We start from the raw sequence: 20,858 nt of genomic DNA on the forward strand, positions 1-20,858 counted from the left end.
CCCGAAACATCAGCCTTCTTGCTCCTCTGATGCTGCTTGGCCTGCTGTGTTCATCCAGCTCTACACCTTGTTATGCCAGGTTATAGTCCAACAGGTTTATTTGAAAACACAAGCTTTCGGAGCCTCACTCCTTTTTCAGGCTCTGAAAGCTTGTGCTTCATTTCTGAAGAAGGGTCTAGGCCCAAAACATCAGCTTTCCTGCTCCTCTGATGCTGCTTGGCCTGCTGTGTTCATCCAGCTCTACATCTTGTTACCCCTTTATTGTAACTTCAGCCAGTGAGAGAATTGAACCCACACTGTTGTGTCACTCTGCATCACCAACCAGCCACTCAACCAACTGAGCTAACTGATCCCCTAATGGTAGATTGGAATTAAGTTGCCACAGTCAGAGTGGATAATTACTTCCCTCTTATACATACAGCCTGCAGGTGAAGCTACTATACAGACTTTTATTGACACAATGAACAGGCAAATTTTGACAGTACAGTTCTCCTGTTGGAAGTCCATCAGGCCATTGAAAAGCAGTGGGCTTGGCTACAGATATTTCACACTGGATTCTCCTTTCTAAAGGCATTTCAACAATGACAGCGGGACTTTCTGCTTCCGTGCCACTGAGTGTACAATTCTTAACACAATGGGCGGAAGGTCATGCTCTGAGAAGATGGAAATCCCAGCTCACTTTTGTGGTTCGTATGTCTCTAACTATCTCAACACTGTCACTCAGCACGGTATGTGGCTCAGGTCAAACAAACCGCTTTGAACTTAGGGTGTAGCCACTGATTTCAAAAGATTAGACAAGCACTATTTTAAAAAAAAATCAAACTCCTGTGTTACAATCCACAGAGAATCTGTTCAGATATTCATTGTTTATTTTTCTTTTCGTGCCAACTTAATAGATAAGTATCAAGGAACCAGCCATACTTTGGTTGGCTAACTCAGAAATATATTGGACATTTGTTAAATATTTGAGAAGTTGCTAGTCTTATTGTCTTACATTTACCTGAACCTTTTGGGATATCTTGGGTAGGTTGACTGTCACCAATCCTCCTATTGATACGAGTCTCTGTTACCAATGTTAAGTGCAAAGAATGCCCACACAAAGTCCTCAGCAGAACTGAGTTTTGATAGACATTACAGGTTTACAATAATCAGTTGCATCATATCCGAGATGGTGGATTCTAGATGATACCCCAGATAGTTTGACCTGGTAACCTGATAGCCACAGTGCAGCCAGGCGATGTGGAGAGACACAAGAGAGAAGGGGAAACATGTGAAAACGTAGATGCGATGGGGAAATGGGCTGATGGAACACAACTATATGGATGGGGTGGGGTATACAGAGCCAGACGTTATGGACTGGGAGGAAGAGAATCCATGGGAAGACATTTGGTTGTAATTAAGAGTAAATACATATTACTGCTGTTGAAATGTTCTCACACAGAACTGGTAGCAAATACAGAGCTGGTTAGCTCCTCTGAGGAACAGTCCTTTATATCCTGATAGATGGAGCTTATCATGTGATGCCAGTAAGGTATTAGCTGTACTTATCTGTGCTACTAAGTTGGAGAACTTGTACAGTGTCTGAATTGGTAGCATCCTCAGAACAATTTGAGACTAGGTCTGAATCACCTGATATCTTGTGTCATTTCCCCCTCCAGTGATGTATGCAGAAAACATCACCATAAAAACGTGGAGGTGCGCCATAACAACTGGACTCAATAACTTTAGGGCTTGACCTCTCCCATGTCCTTACCCCAACCCCGACACACCAGGCCTTGTTATTACATAGTTCTTCTATTACACACTAATAGTCCCCATTAATAGCTATTCACCCTCCTTGCTAGATCGTATCCACTCCTTTGTCTGTCCAACTGTTCTTCACTCTCTTTGGGCCCTATCCCCACCTATTGTTTACTCCTTACACCCTCCCTCCACCCCATCTCCTTTCCTAGCTACTATTGGTTCCGAGGAAGGGTCAAAAGGTTAACTCTGATTTCTCTCCACAGAGGCTGTCAGACCTGCTGAGCTTTTCCAGCAATTTCTGTTTTTTCACCATAACAATACTGGCATCGAATTCTCTCTCTTTCCTCACCTCCTTGCCTACTTAGCCATTGGCAGCACTTTCTGACTTCTTGCGTGAGGCTAAGACTATGATCTGTGCAGAATGGGATCACAGCTCAGCAGCACCTGACATCCATACGTTCCATCAGAGGTCTGTGGAGAGCAGACAGGAATTCCAAATGTGGTTGATTTTGCACGTTCTTAGCTCAGGGACGCTAAGGCCAATGACCCATATTGAGAATGTTCCGATCACTTTTTTAAAAAATAACATTCTACAAAGTTAAAGACCGCAGAAGTTGCTGCCTGAGATTGAGTAATGGCTTCACCATGTTGTCAGAATCCTGCCACAATGCTTTTAGGTCACTGCTGCTCTAAACAATATAATATTTTCGCTGAGTTTATAAGCAGCACCTTCCAGTCTCTGAGGGAGAGATATTGGACCTCACTGTGCCTTGTGCCTTTACAAAGGGTGAAAAGTAATTGCAACGATAGGCTTGGTTGGGGATCAATAATCTGTGCCTCTCAGCCGCCAAAAGATGCTCAACCCAATAATGGGTCATCCTATGAATGAACTAAAACGCCAATGATCTAATGATTAGATATTCCTCAGCTGTTGCTCCACTTCCCAGACTTATCTTGGGGCAATGAAGCAAACACTGGTTCCTGGACCCATTACTGTTCTAATTGCCTCTGATTAAGAAGACTTTCACTTACTTTTTATGCAAGAATTCACCAGCTGCCAAAGCCACAGGCCTTTGTGCTGAATAAACCAACTGATATAATTGTTCACAGTCCTGCGAAGTTAAAAACTCCTCGCAGTTCCTGCAGAAAATTAAGAAACAGATTTCAATCATTTTGTTTCACATTGTCATTTGTGCATTATTTTTCTGGGCAGTACAGAACTTGAATATTTCTGAAAAAAAAGAGACAAGGTGCCAAAACCTTTTGTCTTGCACTCTTCAGGACAAATGCAAGAAAACCAAATTTCAAACAATCCCACCAATCTATATTGCAGGAGCAAAGGATGCTTATTAGTGGGCAAGTCCATTTTGATTGATCAAGGGGAGGAAATGGAGTGGAACCATAGACTCCCTAAGCTCCCAGTTAATTACAAAAAAAAGCACAGCACTTGAACATATTCCTTCTGTTTCTGAGAATGAATGTATGTCACTTCTAATAAGTGTAAATGAGCTATGTTACAAGTCTAACTGTTTATCTTAAATTGGTTGTTGATGTAGCTATTAGCACAGTCAGAACTGTTCGGGTAATGCTGGCCAATGAAAGAATCACACAAACAGGAAAGAAATTGGGTTTTGCAGATAAGGGCTTGTTTAATGTTCAGGCCAGAGTTTCAATTTCCGATATCTAACTCTGCTGAAGTGTATCAATATTGGGGTTAATTGGGAGAGATCCAGATGCTTCTTTGATGGCCTTGCCTCAGTCAGAGGGTGTTCACTGTATAAACTACAGGCACAGTTAGAACTGAACTCTAACAGCAGTCCCCACCATAACATGATGCTGGGAGAAAAGAAGAGATCATTGGAAAAAGCAGAGGATATCTTATCTCTGTTACAATCAAAATGAGTAGGGATTTCCTCGCTCATTAATTGTCAGCTTTTGCTCAGGTTGCAATCAGAATTTGAGCCTGACGATCACAGTGCACACCAGAAACTTCACTGTGTCATAAAGGATGATAGTTTAGTTAATGAGGGAGGTCTTCCAATTGCCCCTCACTTCTCTGAATGTCACTACTCTCCCATCCTTTCCTTGATAGGCCAAAGGGCCTCTTCTGTGCTGTAGACTCGATGACTTTCATCCTCCAACCCCACTCCTGAATACCTCTACTTACTTACTTTCTGTGGCTCAGTGGTTAGCACTGCTGCCTCACAGCGCCAGAAACCCGGGTTCAATTCCACCCTCGGGCGACTGTCTGTGTCGTATTTGCACATTCTCCTCTGTCTGCGTCCAGGTGCTCTGGTTTCCTCCCACAGTCCAAAGATGTGCAGGCTAGGTGGACTGGTCATATTAAATTGCCCATAGTGTCAGGGATGTGTAGATTAGTTGGGTGATAGGGGGATGGGTCTGGGTGGGATGTTTTGAGGGTCGTGTGGACTTGTTGGGCCGAAGGGCCTGTTTCCACACTGTAGGGATTCTATGATGATGAACCTCCTGATGCTTTCACTTACCTGTGAGCCACTGCATCATACACACTATATGGGGTAACATCTAAATACAGACACGGCAAATGCCTAGCCTCACATGAGTTCCATGATATGTCAAATAACACTAAAACTGTTCCTACAATGCGGAGGTAGGGAAAACAAAGTAATCACATTAATTGCAGGATGGTTTGGTTCACTGTAATTCCATTCACTGATCCAAAAATCCATATTTCTCAAACAACACAACTGGAAAGAAGCATTTACTTACTGCAGCATGAGAGTTAACACCTTGATTGCTTGGACAGCCACTTCACTTTCTTTGTCCAGTGTCATTGATGTTATTCTATCCTGTTGGAAAACAATGGAACACAGTACAGCTATGGACTTCTTATTAATTAGACCGAGAACAACTTCCTAAAAATGACAGCGACATTGGCCCTCAGAGTCCCGTGAATGTATCTTTTAATTTTATTTTCTCATGGGATGGGGACTAATAACCCATTTATTACCCATCTTGATTGGCCCTTGAACTGAATGGTTTACGAGGCCATTTAAAAGGCAGTTAAGAGTCATTAAGAGTAATTTCTGAAGAAGGGTCTTGGCCCTAAACATCAGCCTTCCTGCTCCTCTGATGCTGCTTGGCCTGCTGTGTTCATCCAGCTCTACATGTTGTTATCTAAGAGTCAACCACATTGCTCTGTACCTAGAGTCGCCTGTAGGCCAGACCAGATAAGAGTAGCAGATTCCCTTCCCTATAAAAGTGAGCCATATGGGTTTTTACAACAGTCAAGAATGGTTACCTGGTCACCAACATGGCCTGCATTTAATTCCAGATTTTTATTGACTGTCAATCTCATCATCTGTCAAGGCAGAATTCAAATCCATGTCCCAGATCATTAGCCCAGTGACATTACCACTATATCACTACCTGCTGATTTCCTGTCCAAATGAGAACTAATAACACAGCACCCTCAAATTAAAGGGCGTAAATATACTTTTAAAATAACCTCAAGTGTGAGTCATATGTAGAATAAGCCTAACCCTAATTTGCTCTCTTCCAGGCACAGCTAATAACCAATTATATAAGCCTGTACATGTGAAGAAGCAGTTTGACTGATACAGTCACTAAGATGGCTTTTTCCACTTGAAAAGGTCCAAAATTCTGATGGGCCTATCCCAATAATGTGAAACAAGCCAAAGAATATTGCCAATGTCGGACAACCTAGACCTTCTGACCAAAAAAACCACTGGGCCTGAAGTCAATTTATATAGTCAAGGTGGCAACCCAGGATTATAAAAATGGATCATAAATGATTGGTTCCCCCTGGCAGATGGTGGCATAATGGTGATGTCACTGGCGGAGTATTCCAGAGTCCCAAGCTAATATCCTAGGAACTTGGGTTCAAATCCCCACCTCTCAGTATTTTAAGGGAATTTCAATTAAATTAATCTGGAATATGAATCTAAACACTGAACAAGTCCTTATCATCAACTGTTGTAAAATCCCAACTGGGCTTTTAGGGAAGGAAATCTGCTGTCTGTACCCAGTCTCACTCACATGTGACTCCAGACTTCATCCTTTGGCTACAGGGACACATGCTGCCTCCACTCGCATTATCAAAATTTGACTCACCTTGAATCGACAGGTAAAAAGATCCATCTTTGAACAAAGCTCTTTGTCAGAGTATAGGCCCAGTAAACCAATCAGGCATTTCAATCTCACGTCACTTTGCTTCAAGAAAAAAGTGAACATATATTAGAACATATATTTACAGGCAGCACGGTGGCTCAGTGGTTAGCACTGCTGCCTCAGAGTGCCAGGGACCTGGGTTCGATTCCACCCTCAGGCAACTGTCTGTGTGGAGTTTGTACATTCTCCCCGTGTCTGCGTGGGTTTCCTCTAGGTGCTCCAGTTTCCTCCCACAGTCCAAAGATGTGCAGGCTAGGTAGATTGGCCATGCTAAATTGCCCGCAGTGTTCAGGGATGTGTAGGCTAGATGGGTTATAGGGGGATGGGTCTAGGTGGGTTGGTGTGGACTTGTTGGGCCGAAGGGCCTGTTTCCACACTGTAGGGATTCTGTGAGGAAGAGAAAAAAAGCTGCTCAATATAGCGTTAATAAAATAAACACTAATGTTTCTTGTTTCTCACGTTTGATGATTTTAACATATGCTTAAACAGCCCTTGGTAGTGCACCCACTCACCAACTCCATTGCCTCTGGCTTTGACACTTTTGTTCCCAATAATCCATTCACAGAATCACCGAATTGTTACAACGCAGGAGACTATCAACCCCATTGAGTCGACACCAATCCTCCAAATGAGCAGTTCCTTTCTTCCCATAGCACTGCACATTCTTTCTTTCCAGATAACAGTCAAATTCCCTGTTAAATGCTTCAATTGAACAAGCCTCCATATCACAGAGCATGCAGACCCTAACCACTCGCTGTGTGAAATTCCTCATGTCACTTTGGCCTCTTTGGCCAATTACTTCGAGACTCTTGTTCTTTATCTTTTTATGAGCGGGAACAGTTTCTCCTTGTCTACGTTGTTCAGACCTCTCATGATTTGGGGTATCTTTGTCAAATATCCTTGAAGCGTTCAGTTCTCCATGGAAAATGCTCTCTTATTGCTGGTAATCCCCCATTATGGTGTTCATCTCACCCCTTATTTCAAGGGTCACAGACTTTGCACAATTTTGCCCAATCATTCATTTCAGAGCTAGTGCTGACCAAACTGAACTCATGCATTTCTATTAAACCTTTCTATTATTCCCAGATTGACCACAACTCCATCATGTTTACTTTCAGCAAACTCCATTCCCTCACCTTTTCTTCTCTCAAGTCAAACACCAAGTTTGAAAAACGCATGAACTCTGCCTCTTCAAATGAGGCCATCATACAATTAACTCTATCCACCATCTTCCCTGCTTTTCTCACCTTGTTTTCAACCACATCCCAGCCCCAAATACACTGTGTTCTTTTATTGTACTGTATCACACCCAGTCCTTTCACCCTACCCCACCTCACACTTCTCAAAGCACATCCCTGCCAGGAGGTCCAACTGCAGTTCTCTGTATTTCATCCCCACGAACCCCCAGACCATTCAGCTACCATTCTGTCAGACAGTCATGTTTGTGAGTGACTTGAGGGTAGTGTGTATCCACCACTTGGCATTCCCAGCTTAATTTAGCACAGAATTTGCCCTGCGTTAATGCCCATCCCTTCTTCATAGTACTGCTCCATCAGCACCTGAAATAATCATAGAATCCCTACAGTGTAGAAACAGGCCATTTGACCCATCCAGTCCACACTGACCCTCCAAAGAGCATCCGCACCCACCCCCCTCCCCCACTCCAAATCACCCTATCCCGGTAACCCGGCATTTCCCATGGCCAATCCACCGAACCTGCACATCTTTGGACTGTGGGAGGAAACCGGAGCACCCGGAGGAAACCTACACAAGACACGGGGAGAATGTGCAAACTCCACACAGTCACCTGAGACTGAAATCAAAACCAGGCCCTGGCACTGTGTAAAGATAACTCTTCTAAAATGCCATCAGTGACTGCCTGTCAAATCTTTTGCCATACATACTATTTCTGTTACCCCTCTCTGTCTCCTTCTGAGACCTCCCTCCTGGGTTAAAGCACCCACCATTGAGATGGATGACAGCTGTTAGCCTGGACTAGGAAGGCACACAAAAGAAACTTTGTTCTAGTCACCTTTGCAAATGATAGAACATTGTTCTCTCACAATAGGAGAAAAGGCTATTAAGATGAGTGCATTGGGCTGCATTGCATTGTTGTATTCCCCTCACTGGAGTGCCAATGCTACAGCAAAGATACAAGGCAGAGTAGCCACAAAAAGGAACTCACCAAATAGTAGACTAATGCCAGTCAAATTTCATCATTCAGCTTCAGAGTGGATTGATCTCATTACAGAGTAGTATTAACATAACAGTGGGATTAGTCAGAATATTTAACACTGTTCAAAAAAGCTGCTGGAGTGGCAGAAGGGAAAAAAAACTGATCAGCATCTAACTAAGCGGGAGAAAGCATTGATGAATATTACAGATTGACTCACTTTATCATGCAAAGTCCATCCTACATATTTCAAGTAGCTGTCAGTCAGGAAGCGATCACTGCAGCTTTTCATCCAGATTCCTATTTCTTCAATACAAATAGCTCTGATCTCAGGTAATGCATCACTGCAAGAAAATGGGAATTACATTTCCAATGAATGAGTACACCAGGACTGTGTATCTCAAACAGTCAGACACAAAATTTAATATATATGTATATTATATATTGCAGATAGATGGATGGAAAGATAGATCGCTGGGTGGATGTACAGTCAACCCTCATCATTACAAATGCTTTGGAGTTAGTTCATGACTTCAAATCATCAAGGATTCACCTCATTTTGACCACTGTTACAAACAATAATGCATCATTCCCCAAGCCCTTGGGGCCATACTGAGTTTGACTGGCCCCAGCTAAATAGGATGCTACTCAGCAAAACCAGTTCATGAGAAAAGAGGCAAAGACAGCTAAAGGCTGGGGTCCATCCCTGATGAACCCACAGGTGTCAGGCAAGGGCAAGAATTGGGTTCAGTCGTGATACCGCCTGCAATCAAATAGCTGGACAACAGCCTGTTGGACAATGCCTTCAGAAAGAAAAATTCTTGAGGAAAAGCTCCAGGGAAGCTGCTCGTGGAGTAATAACCCCTCGAGGTCTAGCAACTTCAAAAACTGCAGGGAGATAACTTGAAAAGAAAGCACGTTATAAGAGTGTAACTATAGAGTTTTTAATTACATTTACTTGCATTCACTCATTTACCCCTGTTGTGCTATCTCTCGCTTTGTAAAGAATAGCGATTGGAATTATTTATACTGTTCTCCGTGTTTATCTGCACCTTGGCAAGAATTCTACAAAGCCTGTCATCCCTACACCTGATGGAAAATGCACCCATTCTAAAGGCAAATCCAGGGGTTAAATGCCCATCAGTCACTGTGGAATGCTTCAAGATAACCTACTGGTTGTGCTCCAGCCTGACATATTTCCCCAGAGAGTTCTCAGTAAGCATCCTCCAGGCACTGTCTCCGACAGTGATGGAGAAAGTGCCTGAGCCTCCCAAATGGAAGCTCACTGAGGGAAGGCCACTCTAAAGAACTTTTCACTGTACTCCTCCAATTTTCAACACAAACTTACATTAGACAAGGCATTAGAAAATTAAATGTCACACGACACCAGGTTATAGTCCAATGAGTTTGTTTGAAATCACAAGCCTTTGGAGCGCTGCCCCAGCTAAATAGGATGCTACACAGCAAAACCAGTTCATGAGAAAAGAGGCAAAGGCAGCTAAAGGCTGGGGTCCATCCCTGATGAACCCACAGGTGTCAGGCCAGGGCAAGAATTGGGTTCAATCGCGACACCTCTTGCAGTCAAATAGCTGGACAACAGCCTGCTGAACAACCCCTTCAAAAAGAGAAACTGTTGAAGGGCTACACTCCGAAAGCTTGTGATTTCAAATAAACCTGTTGGACTATAACCTGGTGTCATGTGATTTCTGACTTTGTCCATCCCAGTCCAACACCAGCACCTCCATATTATCATTTACAAAACCAATTGTTAATTTTCCTACACTGTTTTAGGCCTTCTCTACTCCAGGCCTCCTCTGCATTATCACTAGCAGCTGAAGCCCTCAATTATCTATTTATTCCCCCAAGATTCAACTGATCTAAAGCATTCCTGGCTGGCCTCCTGCATTCAACCCACTGTGAACATACTGAAAACAACCAATGCTGGAGATCACAACGGGTCAGACAGCTTCCATGGAGAGAGCGCAAGCTAACATTTTGAGTCTAGACAACTCTTCATCAGAGCTGAAGTGAAGTGTGTAGGCAACAGCATTTATGCTACAGTTTGGCGTGGGGTGGGTTGGTATGGGAGTAGTGGGTGTAGGGTGCTGATGGAGAAAAGATGTTGATAGTTTAGATTAAGTGATCAGAATATGAGAATAACAGAACAATGATGGCTCTCCTTCCAGCCTCGAAAGGACAGACAGTCCCACTGGGATGGAGGGAGTGGGGAAAGGACACAATAACAGAATGTAACAAGCGAAAGGAGAGGTGATGGCCTAGTGGTATTATCACTGGACTGGAGACTCAGATAATGTTCTGGGCGCCTGGGTTCAAATCCCACCACAGCAGATGGTCTAATGATGACCATGAACCCATTGCCAATTGTTGGATTAACCCATCCGGTTCATTAATGCCCTTTAGGGAAGAAAACTGCCATCCTTACCTGGTCTGGCCTACATGTGACTCCAGACCCACAGCAATGCGGTTGACTCTTAACTGCCCTCTGGGCAATTAAGGATGGGCAATAAATGCTGCCTGGCCAGCGACACCCTCATCCCATTAATGAATAAAGAAAGTAAAGAGATGGGAGTTGGTTCACAATTTGAAGATGTTGAACTCAATATTAAGTCCAGAAGGATGGAAAGTGCCTAGTCTGAAGTTGAGGTGTTGTAGCTGTGCTGTGATTCACTGGAACACTGCAACATGCTGAGGACAGACATGTGGGCATGTGAGCAGGAGACTGTGTTAAAATGGCTGGCTATAGGAAGGTCGGCGTCATGCTTGCTCACAGACCAGAGATGTTCTGCAAAGCAGTCACCCACTCTGTGTTTGGTTTCTCCAATGTAGAGTCAGCAATATTAGGTGCAGCGAATACAGATTGGAGACGGACAGATGAAATGCTGCTTCACCTGGAAAGACTGTTTAGGCTCATGGATGGTGAGCAGGGAGGTGGTGAAGGGGCAGGTGTTGCATGTTCTACGGTTACATGGGAAGGTGCCGTGAAGAGGTGGGTGTGGTGTTGGTGGTTGTGGAATAGACCAGGGTGTCCCAGAGGGAATGATCCCTGTGAAATTCAGACAGGGGAAGTGAGGGGAAGATGTGTTTGGTAGTGGCATTCTGCTGGAGTTGTCTGAAATGGCAGAGAATGATCCTTTGAATGTGGAGGCGGGTGGGATGAAAAGTGAGGACAAGAGGGACCCGATCACTCTGCTGTGAGTGATGAGAAGGTGCAGCAGCAGAAGCACGAGTGATAGGTCAGAAGCAATTGAGGGCCCGGTCAACCACAGTGGGTGGGAAATCACGGTGATGAAAGAAGCAAGCCATGTCAGCAGCGCTAAAGGGACTTAATATTGAGTTCAACACCTTCAAATTGTGAACCAACTCCCATTCCTTCCCTTTCTTTAGCTTTACTTGTTACATTCTCTGTCACCAAGTCCTCTCTCCCCTACCCCCCACCCTGGTGGGACTGTCTGTCCTTTCCGGTCTGGCAGTTCGACACATCATTGTTCTGCCATTTGCATATTCTGATCACTTAATCTGAACTATCAACATCCTTTCTCCCCCAGCACCCTACACCCACTACCCCCACACCCCCTCCCCAAACTATAAGCATAAATGCTGTCCCCTCCACACTTCACTTCAGCTCTCATGAAGAGTCATCTAGACTCGAAACATTAGCTTGCTCTCGCTCCACGAATGCTGCCTGACTCGCTGTGATCTCCATCATTTATTGTTTTCAATACAGATTCCAGCATCTGCAGTAATTTGCTTCCACTGTGAACTTAATCTCATCAGAAACTCTAAGGTCCGTTCCCTAACTTGCAATAAGTTCCGTGAACCTGCTGCCCTGTGATCCCTGACCCAAATAGGCTCCCAGTTCAGGAAGATATTTGGTTGAAAATTTTCATTCTGCTTTTAAGTTTCTCACTGGCCTCACCCCCTCCCTATCTCTGTCGGCTCCACAAACCTCCAAATTGTCTGCACTCATCTCTTAGCCTCTTGAGCATCTCTAGTTTTAAATACTCCACCCTCATAGGTGGTTCCTTCAGCTGCCTCAGGGTTTAAGTTCAGGAATTCCCTCCCTAAACGTCAGAGTCCTTCTAGCTTGACCTCCTCCCTTAAGACACATCTTAAGCCTCTTTGACCCAGCTTTTAGTCATCTAGTATCTCCTCACAAGGCCTGGTGTCAAATTTTCAGAGATAGTTATCATCTTGATAACAGCCTCCTGCAGTGCCTCCTCCACTTCAGGAGCATTCAAATAGGAAATGGTGTGTTGGACCACTCCATCATTTGTCCACAGACCTATGCTCCTTAGATTTTTCATTCCTTCATTTTTGCACGCCTCTTTATTTTAGGCTCCATCTAAGTGCTATAGATCCCAAAATTGACATTTTGAGACTTTCCTAATGGCTTTTAGAACTCTGGTCCCTCCCTATTATGACACATCTTTTCATTGTCCCTTGCCCTTTAAACTTCACTTCCACTTGGCTTCCCACTGTCACTACCAAAGCGCACTCTCTAGCCATTCGAATCCACCCCTGAAGTAGTGCCAATGAACTGCCTCCAGAAAACTGGATAAACAACAGCACACCTGCGTCTGATCTGTTGAAAAATCCCCAAAAGTAGTCCTTCTAGCACAAATAGAAATGGGAACTCAAGAGCTACAAAAATCTCTTTTACCCCTGGGATGTAACGACAGAGGTAACATTACCGGTATCTATGAAGGAAGATTCCTTTGAAAATTGCATTCATCAGATTTTCAATGTTTTCCTGCTTTGCTATAATCTGAAAAAAAAAGGCACCAGACTCTTTATTACTTGTTATAGCCTTAAAAAAGAAAATGTTGTTACAGATATATATTTATCCTAATTCATCAGTATCCCAGCAGCCTGACAAATCAAGTGGTTAATTGCTTCATTTAGAATCATAGAACAGTACAGACAGGGAAGGAAACTGCTGGCCCTACCTGGTGTGGCCTACACATACCTCCAGACCCATGGTAATGCGGCTGACTCCTAACTGTCTTCTGGGCAATTAAAGATGGGCAATAAATGCTGGCCTAACCAGCAAGGCCCTTATCCCATGAATGAATTTTAAAAAAAAGAGAATTCATCCCATCAACTCTGTATCAGCTCTTTTTGACAGCAATCCAGTTAGTTCCCTTTCCCTGCATGGTCCTAGCATGCTCCATTCTTTTCTCCTTCAATTATTTAGCCAACTCCTTCCTATATTCATGAAAAGAGAGGCAGGTTGATGAAGCTTTTGTTGCGCACTCATCAGGACAAACACAAGAATGCCAAATGTCTTCAGTTCATTTCTGGAGGATCTTATTGGCTCCATATCCCCCCATCTAACAGGCAGTGCATTCCTTGTTACATTTACAAGGTTTTCCTCACGTTACATTTCATTCTTTAACGATCATTATAGACCTGCACCTTCTGGTTATCAACTCTTCAGCTATTAACGCTTTACTCTGTCCAACCATCATGAAGTTAAAGGCCTCTTCAGCAGAACCTAAATGCCAAGGAGTTCCCTAAAGGCTCCTCTCTCTGTTCAACAGCCACAGTTACCTTATTTCTTTCCAACTCTTCTCAATCAGTGAGAGTTGCTAAGAAAAGCTGAGAATCTAATTCCAGGAACTTCTCATCAATTGACCTTCAGGAGAGAGGGGAAGTGGTGTTCACAAACGGATGACACTCATCGATGTTCAAACAGGTTAAAGACTCTTGACCTCATCCTCATAAACTGTAGTGGCTTGAGACCTTTATCTTCTCAGGTTAACAAGAAGTGGGCAGTAAATCTGGCCTTGCCTGAATCTTGAGAATCATTTCTTTAAAATATTAGAGAGGGCATTCTGCTAGATTTCGGCATGGAAATGGGGAAGTAGAAGCTGCCAGCTTACCTCGTTTTTCTTCTGCAAGAACGTTTCCAGCCTCCTACTGGGTCGTTTGTCAAACATCTCAACTTCACACTGTCGCTGAGAGTTTTGCAACTGGACTCTCAAACTCAGAGTCACGTTGATTAAGGCTGTCATGAGTTTCATAGCTTGAGGGGAATAGAAATAGAAATTTCCTAATAAATGTACCCGAGCACAAGCTCTCACAACTTTATGTCAATGTCATCCATGCAGACAATAGGTTATTCTGCCGTGGAAAGGTAGAACATTGCCCAGAATATTTGGGTGGAACTTTACACGGAGGAGTTGAAAGCTGAAAATCGGAAACAAGCCTGCTTCCCATTGGCCGTGTGGCAGCCGTAGCCCTTTCACGGCCTTTGACTGTTGATTGGCTCAGGGAAGATCTCGGGGAACCTCCCTCACCCCACACAAACAAAAAGTTTGCCGCTCTCTTAGTCCCAGCAGCGCCACCGGGAGTGGAGGCCACTGCTGGCACTGCAGCCCACCTCCCAATGCCATGGATCTGGAGAGTTATTGGCATGCTCCATTGAGATGAATGGGTGGGGGTAGCATCAGGAAGGAAATAGGTGAAGTGGTGGTGTGGAGTACCACTAGGGAATGGACTCCATTGGGCACAGAATCTCCGCTGCCTGCAAAATGGTTGCCAGGTCACTAAGGAGTGTCAACACTACCCCGTGTGGGAGGAGACATTTAAATCACCATTATTCAGATATTTAAGGTCTTCAATTAGCACAAGGTCAAGCAGGGTGCCCAACACTTTTCCTGCCACACGTAAAATACCAGTAGAGGCAGGGGGTCAGTGACACTGCCATGCCAACTCTTTTATGGCCTCTTTCCCCAACAGTTGACTCCTGGGGGTGATGAGTCAGGGGCAGTAAAATTTCACTCCGTGTATTTACAGTGACGTCCTCTATGATTAACACCTTGCCTTTAACTAGCCAGCTGGAGGGTTGTCAAAGTTTATGGAGGGAATTCCAGAGCACGTGGCATTGGCAGCTAAGAGCTAGGGGCTGCCGATGGCCTAGTGGCATTATTTTCTTTATTCATTCACGGGATGAGGATATCGCTGACCAGGCGGCATTATTTGTGCATCCCTAATTGCACAGAGGGCAGTTCAGAGTCAACCACATTGTTGTTGGTCTGGAGTCACATGTAGGCCAGACCAGGCAAGGATGGCAGTTTCCTTCCCTAAAGGACATGAGTGAACCAGATGGGTTTTTCCGACAATCGACAATGGGTTCATGGTCATCATTAGGTTCGGAATACCATCAGGCCATTCCCTCCCCTAGAGGCTCGACTATTAACCCAGAGACAAAGGTAACATTCTGGGGACCCATTTTCAAATGCTAAAATGCCAGATGATGGAATTTGAATTCAACAAAAATCTAGAATTTGACAGGAAGAAAACCCATCTGGTTTACAAATGTCCTTTAGGGAAAGAAATCTGCCATCCTTACCTGCTCTAGCCTACGTGTGACTCCAGACCCACAGTAAATGGGTCAATTCTTAGAATAAATGCTGATCTGGCCAGGGACAGCCACATCTCATGGATTATACATAAAGCGAATGGAATTGGGAGATGTGAAAGAGGTCAGAGCTGGAAAAGGCACAGAGGTCCAGGAGAAATCGCCTTCAGCAGAAAAGGGAAGCGAGTAGGATTGAAGGAAAGGTCCCATATGTCACACTCTTATTGATCCTTCTATCTCTTCATGAATATGACACTGCCAAAACGAAATACCCTAAACATTTGGATGCAAAAGTTCGGAGATCCAGTCTGCCGGCTCCATGGTCACCTCTGCTGGCTCCATGGTCACCTCTACCGGTTCCAAGGCTTAACACCATAAATTGTGGAGATTGTACACACAATTTAGCTGACCCCTCCACGTGCAGCGTGGTTCAAGGAGCAAGAAGCTGGCTACTAATGTCTCAACTGAGAAGGGGCAAAACAATGTCATCCCTGTGAGTGACACCCACATCCCAAGACTGCATTTACAAATAAAACAAAAATATACACATGTTGCATGATGCAAAAAGGCAGGATAAATCCATGCTTTGCTGCTCAAATTGCTGTGCAGTAGTTGGGCCCCTTAGAATTGAGATCGCTTAAGGATTGGGTTCCCACTTTAGGAGGCAGTACATAACATTCCCCACCAGATTTTTATGCTCCTTTATCCAGCCAATACCCCAGCAGGATACGTTATTTGAAAACCTAGCCAGGGTGTCCTGGTTTTGGGCAAACATTGCTAGCTCTGAATTTGTGCAATGATCACCATGCAAAGTCTTGATCCTTTACCTCTTTGGCTCAATTATTCTCAGGCATTTTCCCAGTTTGTGATACAGAATTGTGGCCTGCTCCTGCTCCTCCAGACTCTTCCAAACTGCTCCACCATTCAGGAAGGTCATGGTTGAGCTGATTGAGGTCTCCTCTCCACTTTCCTGTCTGAACAGCACCCGTTCCTGATTCCACCCTCCCCCACCATTAACCTTTGACTCACTGGTCTATCAATTTGCACTATTCTCACCTGCAAGTGTGCTGGTGTGCCGGAAGGCTCGCACTTGGGAGTCTGAGAGCCCCGTCAACAGGGAGATCACTGTATCCATTAGATATTCATCATGTATGATAGTGTACTGGCAGTGCTGAATCAGCAGAGAGAGAAACTCACAGAAATTGGACTTGAATTTCTTCCAATAGGGGCCTGACATCGTAAGGGGGTAATCTCCACTGTCCTAGAAAGAGAGCAAGAGACTCCTGACCAAACGGTGATTCAGTTAGGACTACCAAGACGCCAAGATTGTCCCACCCTCGTTGTCCTATACCCAATCCCAGTCTGTCAGTGCCTTGATTGTAAATGTCTCCCAGTCTACTATCAATTCACCATTGGTGGCTGTGTCCATGGCTGCCCAGCACCTAAACTCAAGATTCTGCCACCCACCCCATTAATCCCTGCACTGCACCCCTTCATTCTCCCTATTCAAGGTGTCCCTTAAAACATATCTCAGCTTCCAACATTTCCCAATGCGACTCAGTTTCAAATTTTAATGACTGCACTTCTGAAGTACCTTAGAATGCCTACCTCTGATAAAAGGTGCCATTTAAGTATCAGTTGCTGCTGTTGTTAGATTCTCCGGGAATTGAAGATTAATTTCTTGGCTACTAAAGCCCAGGAGAAAACATACATTTGTTCATTCATTGAACATTTCTTACGACAGAAAAGTTGAAAATAGGGAAAGAGCTCTTTGACTGGAGAAGATTGTTAAATATGTGAGGCCATATTAAAATGTCTCCAAGAATATGTCCATTCAGAGGTGGCAGCCAGTCGGTTATGTGGAAATTTCTTTTTTCTAGTCCTACTTAAGGCCTCTTCATCCCTTCTTCTGCCCAGTGCATTGATTACCTTGTTACAGAGTCATAGAGTCCCTCAGCACAGAAACAGACCCTTCAGTCCAACCAGACTATGCCAAACATAATCCCAAACTAAACGAGTCCCAACTGCATGCTCCTGTCTCATATCTCTCCAAATGTTTCCTGTTCATGTACTTATCCAAATATCTTTTAAATGCCACAATTGTACCCACATCCACCACTTCCTCAGGAAGCTGATTCCACACGTGGTCGTTGCCACTTCCTGATCTTTATTGAACTAGGAAATGTACTTAACTTTGTTTTCAATTGTCATTTCTTCCTCACTTTCATATGGCTCACCTTGAATGGTTCCCTTCCCTTCCTTGACTTCTTCATCTCCATTTCTGGGGAAAAGCCGTCAAATAATGTCTACCATTAGCCCACTGACTTCCATCACCTCTTGTCAACATTCTCTCCCACCCTCTCCTGTAAGGACTCCCTTGCATTCTCTCAGTTTCTCCATTGCATCTGTCTTCTTGTTGAGCATTCTCCCTGCCATGGTTGACAGATCCTTGACTGTGTCTGCCTTTTCTCCCCACACTTTCACTCTTATCTTTTCCCAATCCATGCCAACGATATGAGTTCCCTAGCCAAATTCCGCACTCGACGGACCATCCTCCTTCATTTCTGTAACCTCTAAGACAATGGCACCAACAAACACATCTTTCCCTCTCCTTCTGGCATTCTAAAGATCCCATTCCCTCTGAGACGCCCTGCTTCATTCTTCAACCCCACCATTGGTTTCCTGCGATGCTTTTCCATGCAATAGCAGGAGTTGCAACAACTGTTTTTTCACTGCCTCCCTTCTCAGTAACCAGTCAGCTCTTCCAGGTTAAACAGCAACATGTATGCACTTTTTCTTAAATTATTGTTATTTAATATAGCATCATACAGCATGGAAACAGGCCTTCAGTCAAACCAGTCCATGCCAACCATTAGCCCAAACTAAACTAGTCCCACCTGCCTGCATTTGGCCTATATGCCTCTAAACATTTCTTATTCATGAACTTATCCAAATGTCTTTGTACCTCGACATGCATCCACCACTTCCTCAGGAGGTTCATTCCACACACAAGCCACTCTCTGTGTATAAAAGCTTCCCCTCATGGTCTTTTTAAAATCTTTCCCCTCTTGCCTTAAAAATATGCCCTCTAGTCTTGAAATCCCCCACCCTAGGGAAAAGACACCTGCCACTCATCTTATCTATACCCATCATTATTTTATAAACCTCTATAAGGTCACCCCTAAGTTCACTCTGAAGTCTCCATGCTTGACCCTGAGCTTCTGGAAGCATCTTTTTAATCCTCCACCCACTCTCACTCTGACCTCTCCCCCGTCAGCCTCCAATGTTCAGAATCCCAGATGCTGTTCTCTGTCAGAAGGAGGCCATTCACCCCTTAGTGTCTATACCAGCTCCCCAAAACAGCATTTCATTTCCTGCCAATCCTTAAACAAAGCTCAGCACAAGGGCACTTTGCAGCTTTCTGGTCTCAACATTGACTTCAATCTTTGCCCCAATTCTTCAGACAGCAACTACTGGTAATGATTCTGCTGTTGACATTGACAGGCTCTCTAGACCCATCTTTCCATCCTTTCCTTTCCCTCCCCTCCCCTTTTCACTGCCTGGGCGCTTAAAATCCCTGAATAGTTTCCAGTTCTGATGAGAGATCATCGACCTTCACAATGTTAACTCTGTCTCCACGGATGCTGCCTGAGCATTTCTAGCGTTTCCTGTTTCTTCAATTTAAGACTGAAAACGAAAAATGCTGGAGATCATAGCGGGTCAGGCAGCATCCATGGAGAGAAAAAGCAGGCTAATATTTCGAGTCTAGATGACTCTTCAGAGCTGAAGTGAAGTGTGGAGGGGACAGCATTTATGCTTATAGTTTGGGTATGGGGTGCGGGGGGTGGTGGGTGTAGGGTGCTGGGGGAGAAAGGATGTTGATAGTTCAGATTAAGTGATTGGAATGTGCAAATGGCAGAACAATGATGGGTCTAACTGCCAGACCAGAAAGGACAGACTGGGGTGGGGTGGGGGGAGAGATGACATGGTGACAGAGAATGTAACAAGCAAGGCTAAAAGTAAGGGAAGGAATGCGTTCACAATTTGAAGGCGTTGAACTCAATACTCAGCCCAGAAGGTTATAAACTGCCTAGTTTGAAGATAAGATGTTGTTTCTCCAGTTTGCGCTGTGATTCACTGGAATACGGCAGCATGCTGAGGACAGACACGAGGGCGCCGCGTTAAAATGACTGGCTATGGCAAGTTTGGGGTCATGCTTGCGCACGGACCGGAGGTATTCCGTGTTTGGTTTCTCCAATGTAGAGTAGGCCACATTGGGTGCAGCGAATACAGATTGGAGGAGCTACTGATGAAATGCTGCTTCACCTGGAAAGACTGTTTAGGCCCTTGGATGTTGAGCAGGAAGGAGGTGAAGGGGTAAGTTTTGCATGTTCTGTAATTACATGAGAAGGTGTTGTGGAAAGGGGGTGTGATGTTGGTGATTGTAGAATGGACCAGGGTGTCCCTGAAGGAATGGTCCCTGTGAAATGCAGATGGAGGAGTGAGGGAAAGATGTGTTTGGTGGTGGCATTCTGCTGGAGTTGTCTGAAATGGCAGAGAATGATCCTTTAAATGTGGAGGTTGGTGGGATGAAAAGTGAGGACAAGGAGGACCCGATAACACTGTTGTGAGTGATGGACAGGGGCATGGGGGGGAAGCATGGGTGATAGTCAGATGCGGTTGAGGACCCTGTCAAACACAGTGAGCAGGTTATGGAAGAATTTAATGTTGAGTTCACCTCTCTCCGCAAAGAATAGGCAAGACTAGAAAAAGAACACTACGCAGGATGGGGAATACACAATCACTGTTAAAGTAAAGAAAACTGAATAATACCAGGTCCAGTGGCCAGGTAACATTCAAGATCCAGGGGTAGACCATGAACTTCTTGTATTGTAAGCCTGTCTCCTGCAAAAGGTACAAAGGTAAAACTCAATTTCAAGAACTCCGTAAAAGGCCAACGCTGTTTTCCTTGCAAACAGTCTTCAAAAACGTAAGAGATTCTCAATTCAATATTGTAATCTATGACTAAAGCAACAACAGAATATAGTGCCAAATTAGATCTGCAGAACATCTCCAAGTGTTCCACCTACTGTGAACTTCAGCCACTCTTGTTAGGGGGAGGATGGTGGCATAGGGCAACAACACTGGTCATGTCCTCTACAGAAGAATATTCAGGGGATACATGTTCAACTCCCACCTTGGCAACTGGTGGAGTTTAAAATTCAATGAATTAATAATAAGTTAGTCTTGGGAGTTGTGATCATAAAGCTGTAAAAGACCCGTCTGTTCTTTAGGGAAGGAAATCTGCTGGCCCACGTGTGATTCCAGATTACAGCAGTATGCTAGATAACAAGGTGTAGAGCTGGATGAACACAGCAGGCCAAGCAG

The 20,858-nt window shown here is 44.4% G+C and overlaps 1 protein-coding gene across 1 annotated transcript in view; it reads right to left on the minus strand.

The window, feature by feature from the left end:
* si:ch211-269e2.1 (cohesin subunit SA-2) overlaps positions 1-20,858 on the minus strand; it is a 126,015-nt gene that overhangs the window by 61,113 nt on the left and 44,044 nt on the right. Inside the window, exons 5-13 of the mRNA XM_048597887.1 lie at positions 20,304-20,375; positions 16,527-16,731; positions 13,990-14,132; positions 12,799-12,872; positions 8,307-8,430; positions 5,857-5,955; positions 4,492-4,571; positions 2,776-2,883; positions 2,193-2,214 (exon numbers count right to left, since the gene is read on the minus strand). Of these exons, the coding sequence (XP_048453844.1) occupies positions 2,193-2,214; positions 2,776-2,883; positions 4,492-4,571; positions 5,857-5,955; positions 8,307-8,430; positions 12,799-12,872; positions 13,990-14,132; positions 16,527-16,731; positions 20,304-20,375 (927 nt within the window). The remainder of the gene's footprint in view (positions 1-2,192; positions 2,215-2,775; positions 2,884-4,491; positions 4,572-5,856; positions 5,956-8,306; positions 8,431-12,798; positions 12,873-13,989; positions 14,133-16,526; positions 16,732-20,303; positions 20,376-20,858) is intronic.

This window comes from Rhincodon typus, chromosome 6, assembly GCF_021869965.1.
Source record: "Rhincodon typus isolate 14 chromosome 6, sRhiTyp1.1, whole genome shotgun sequence".
NCBI classification, from domain to species: Eukaryota; Metazoa; Chordata; class Chondrichthyes; order Orectolobiformes; family Rhincodontidae; genus Rhincodon; species Rhincodon typus.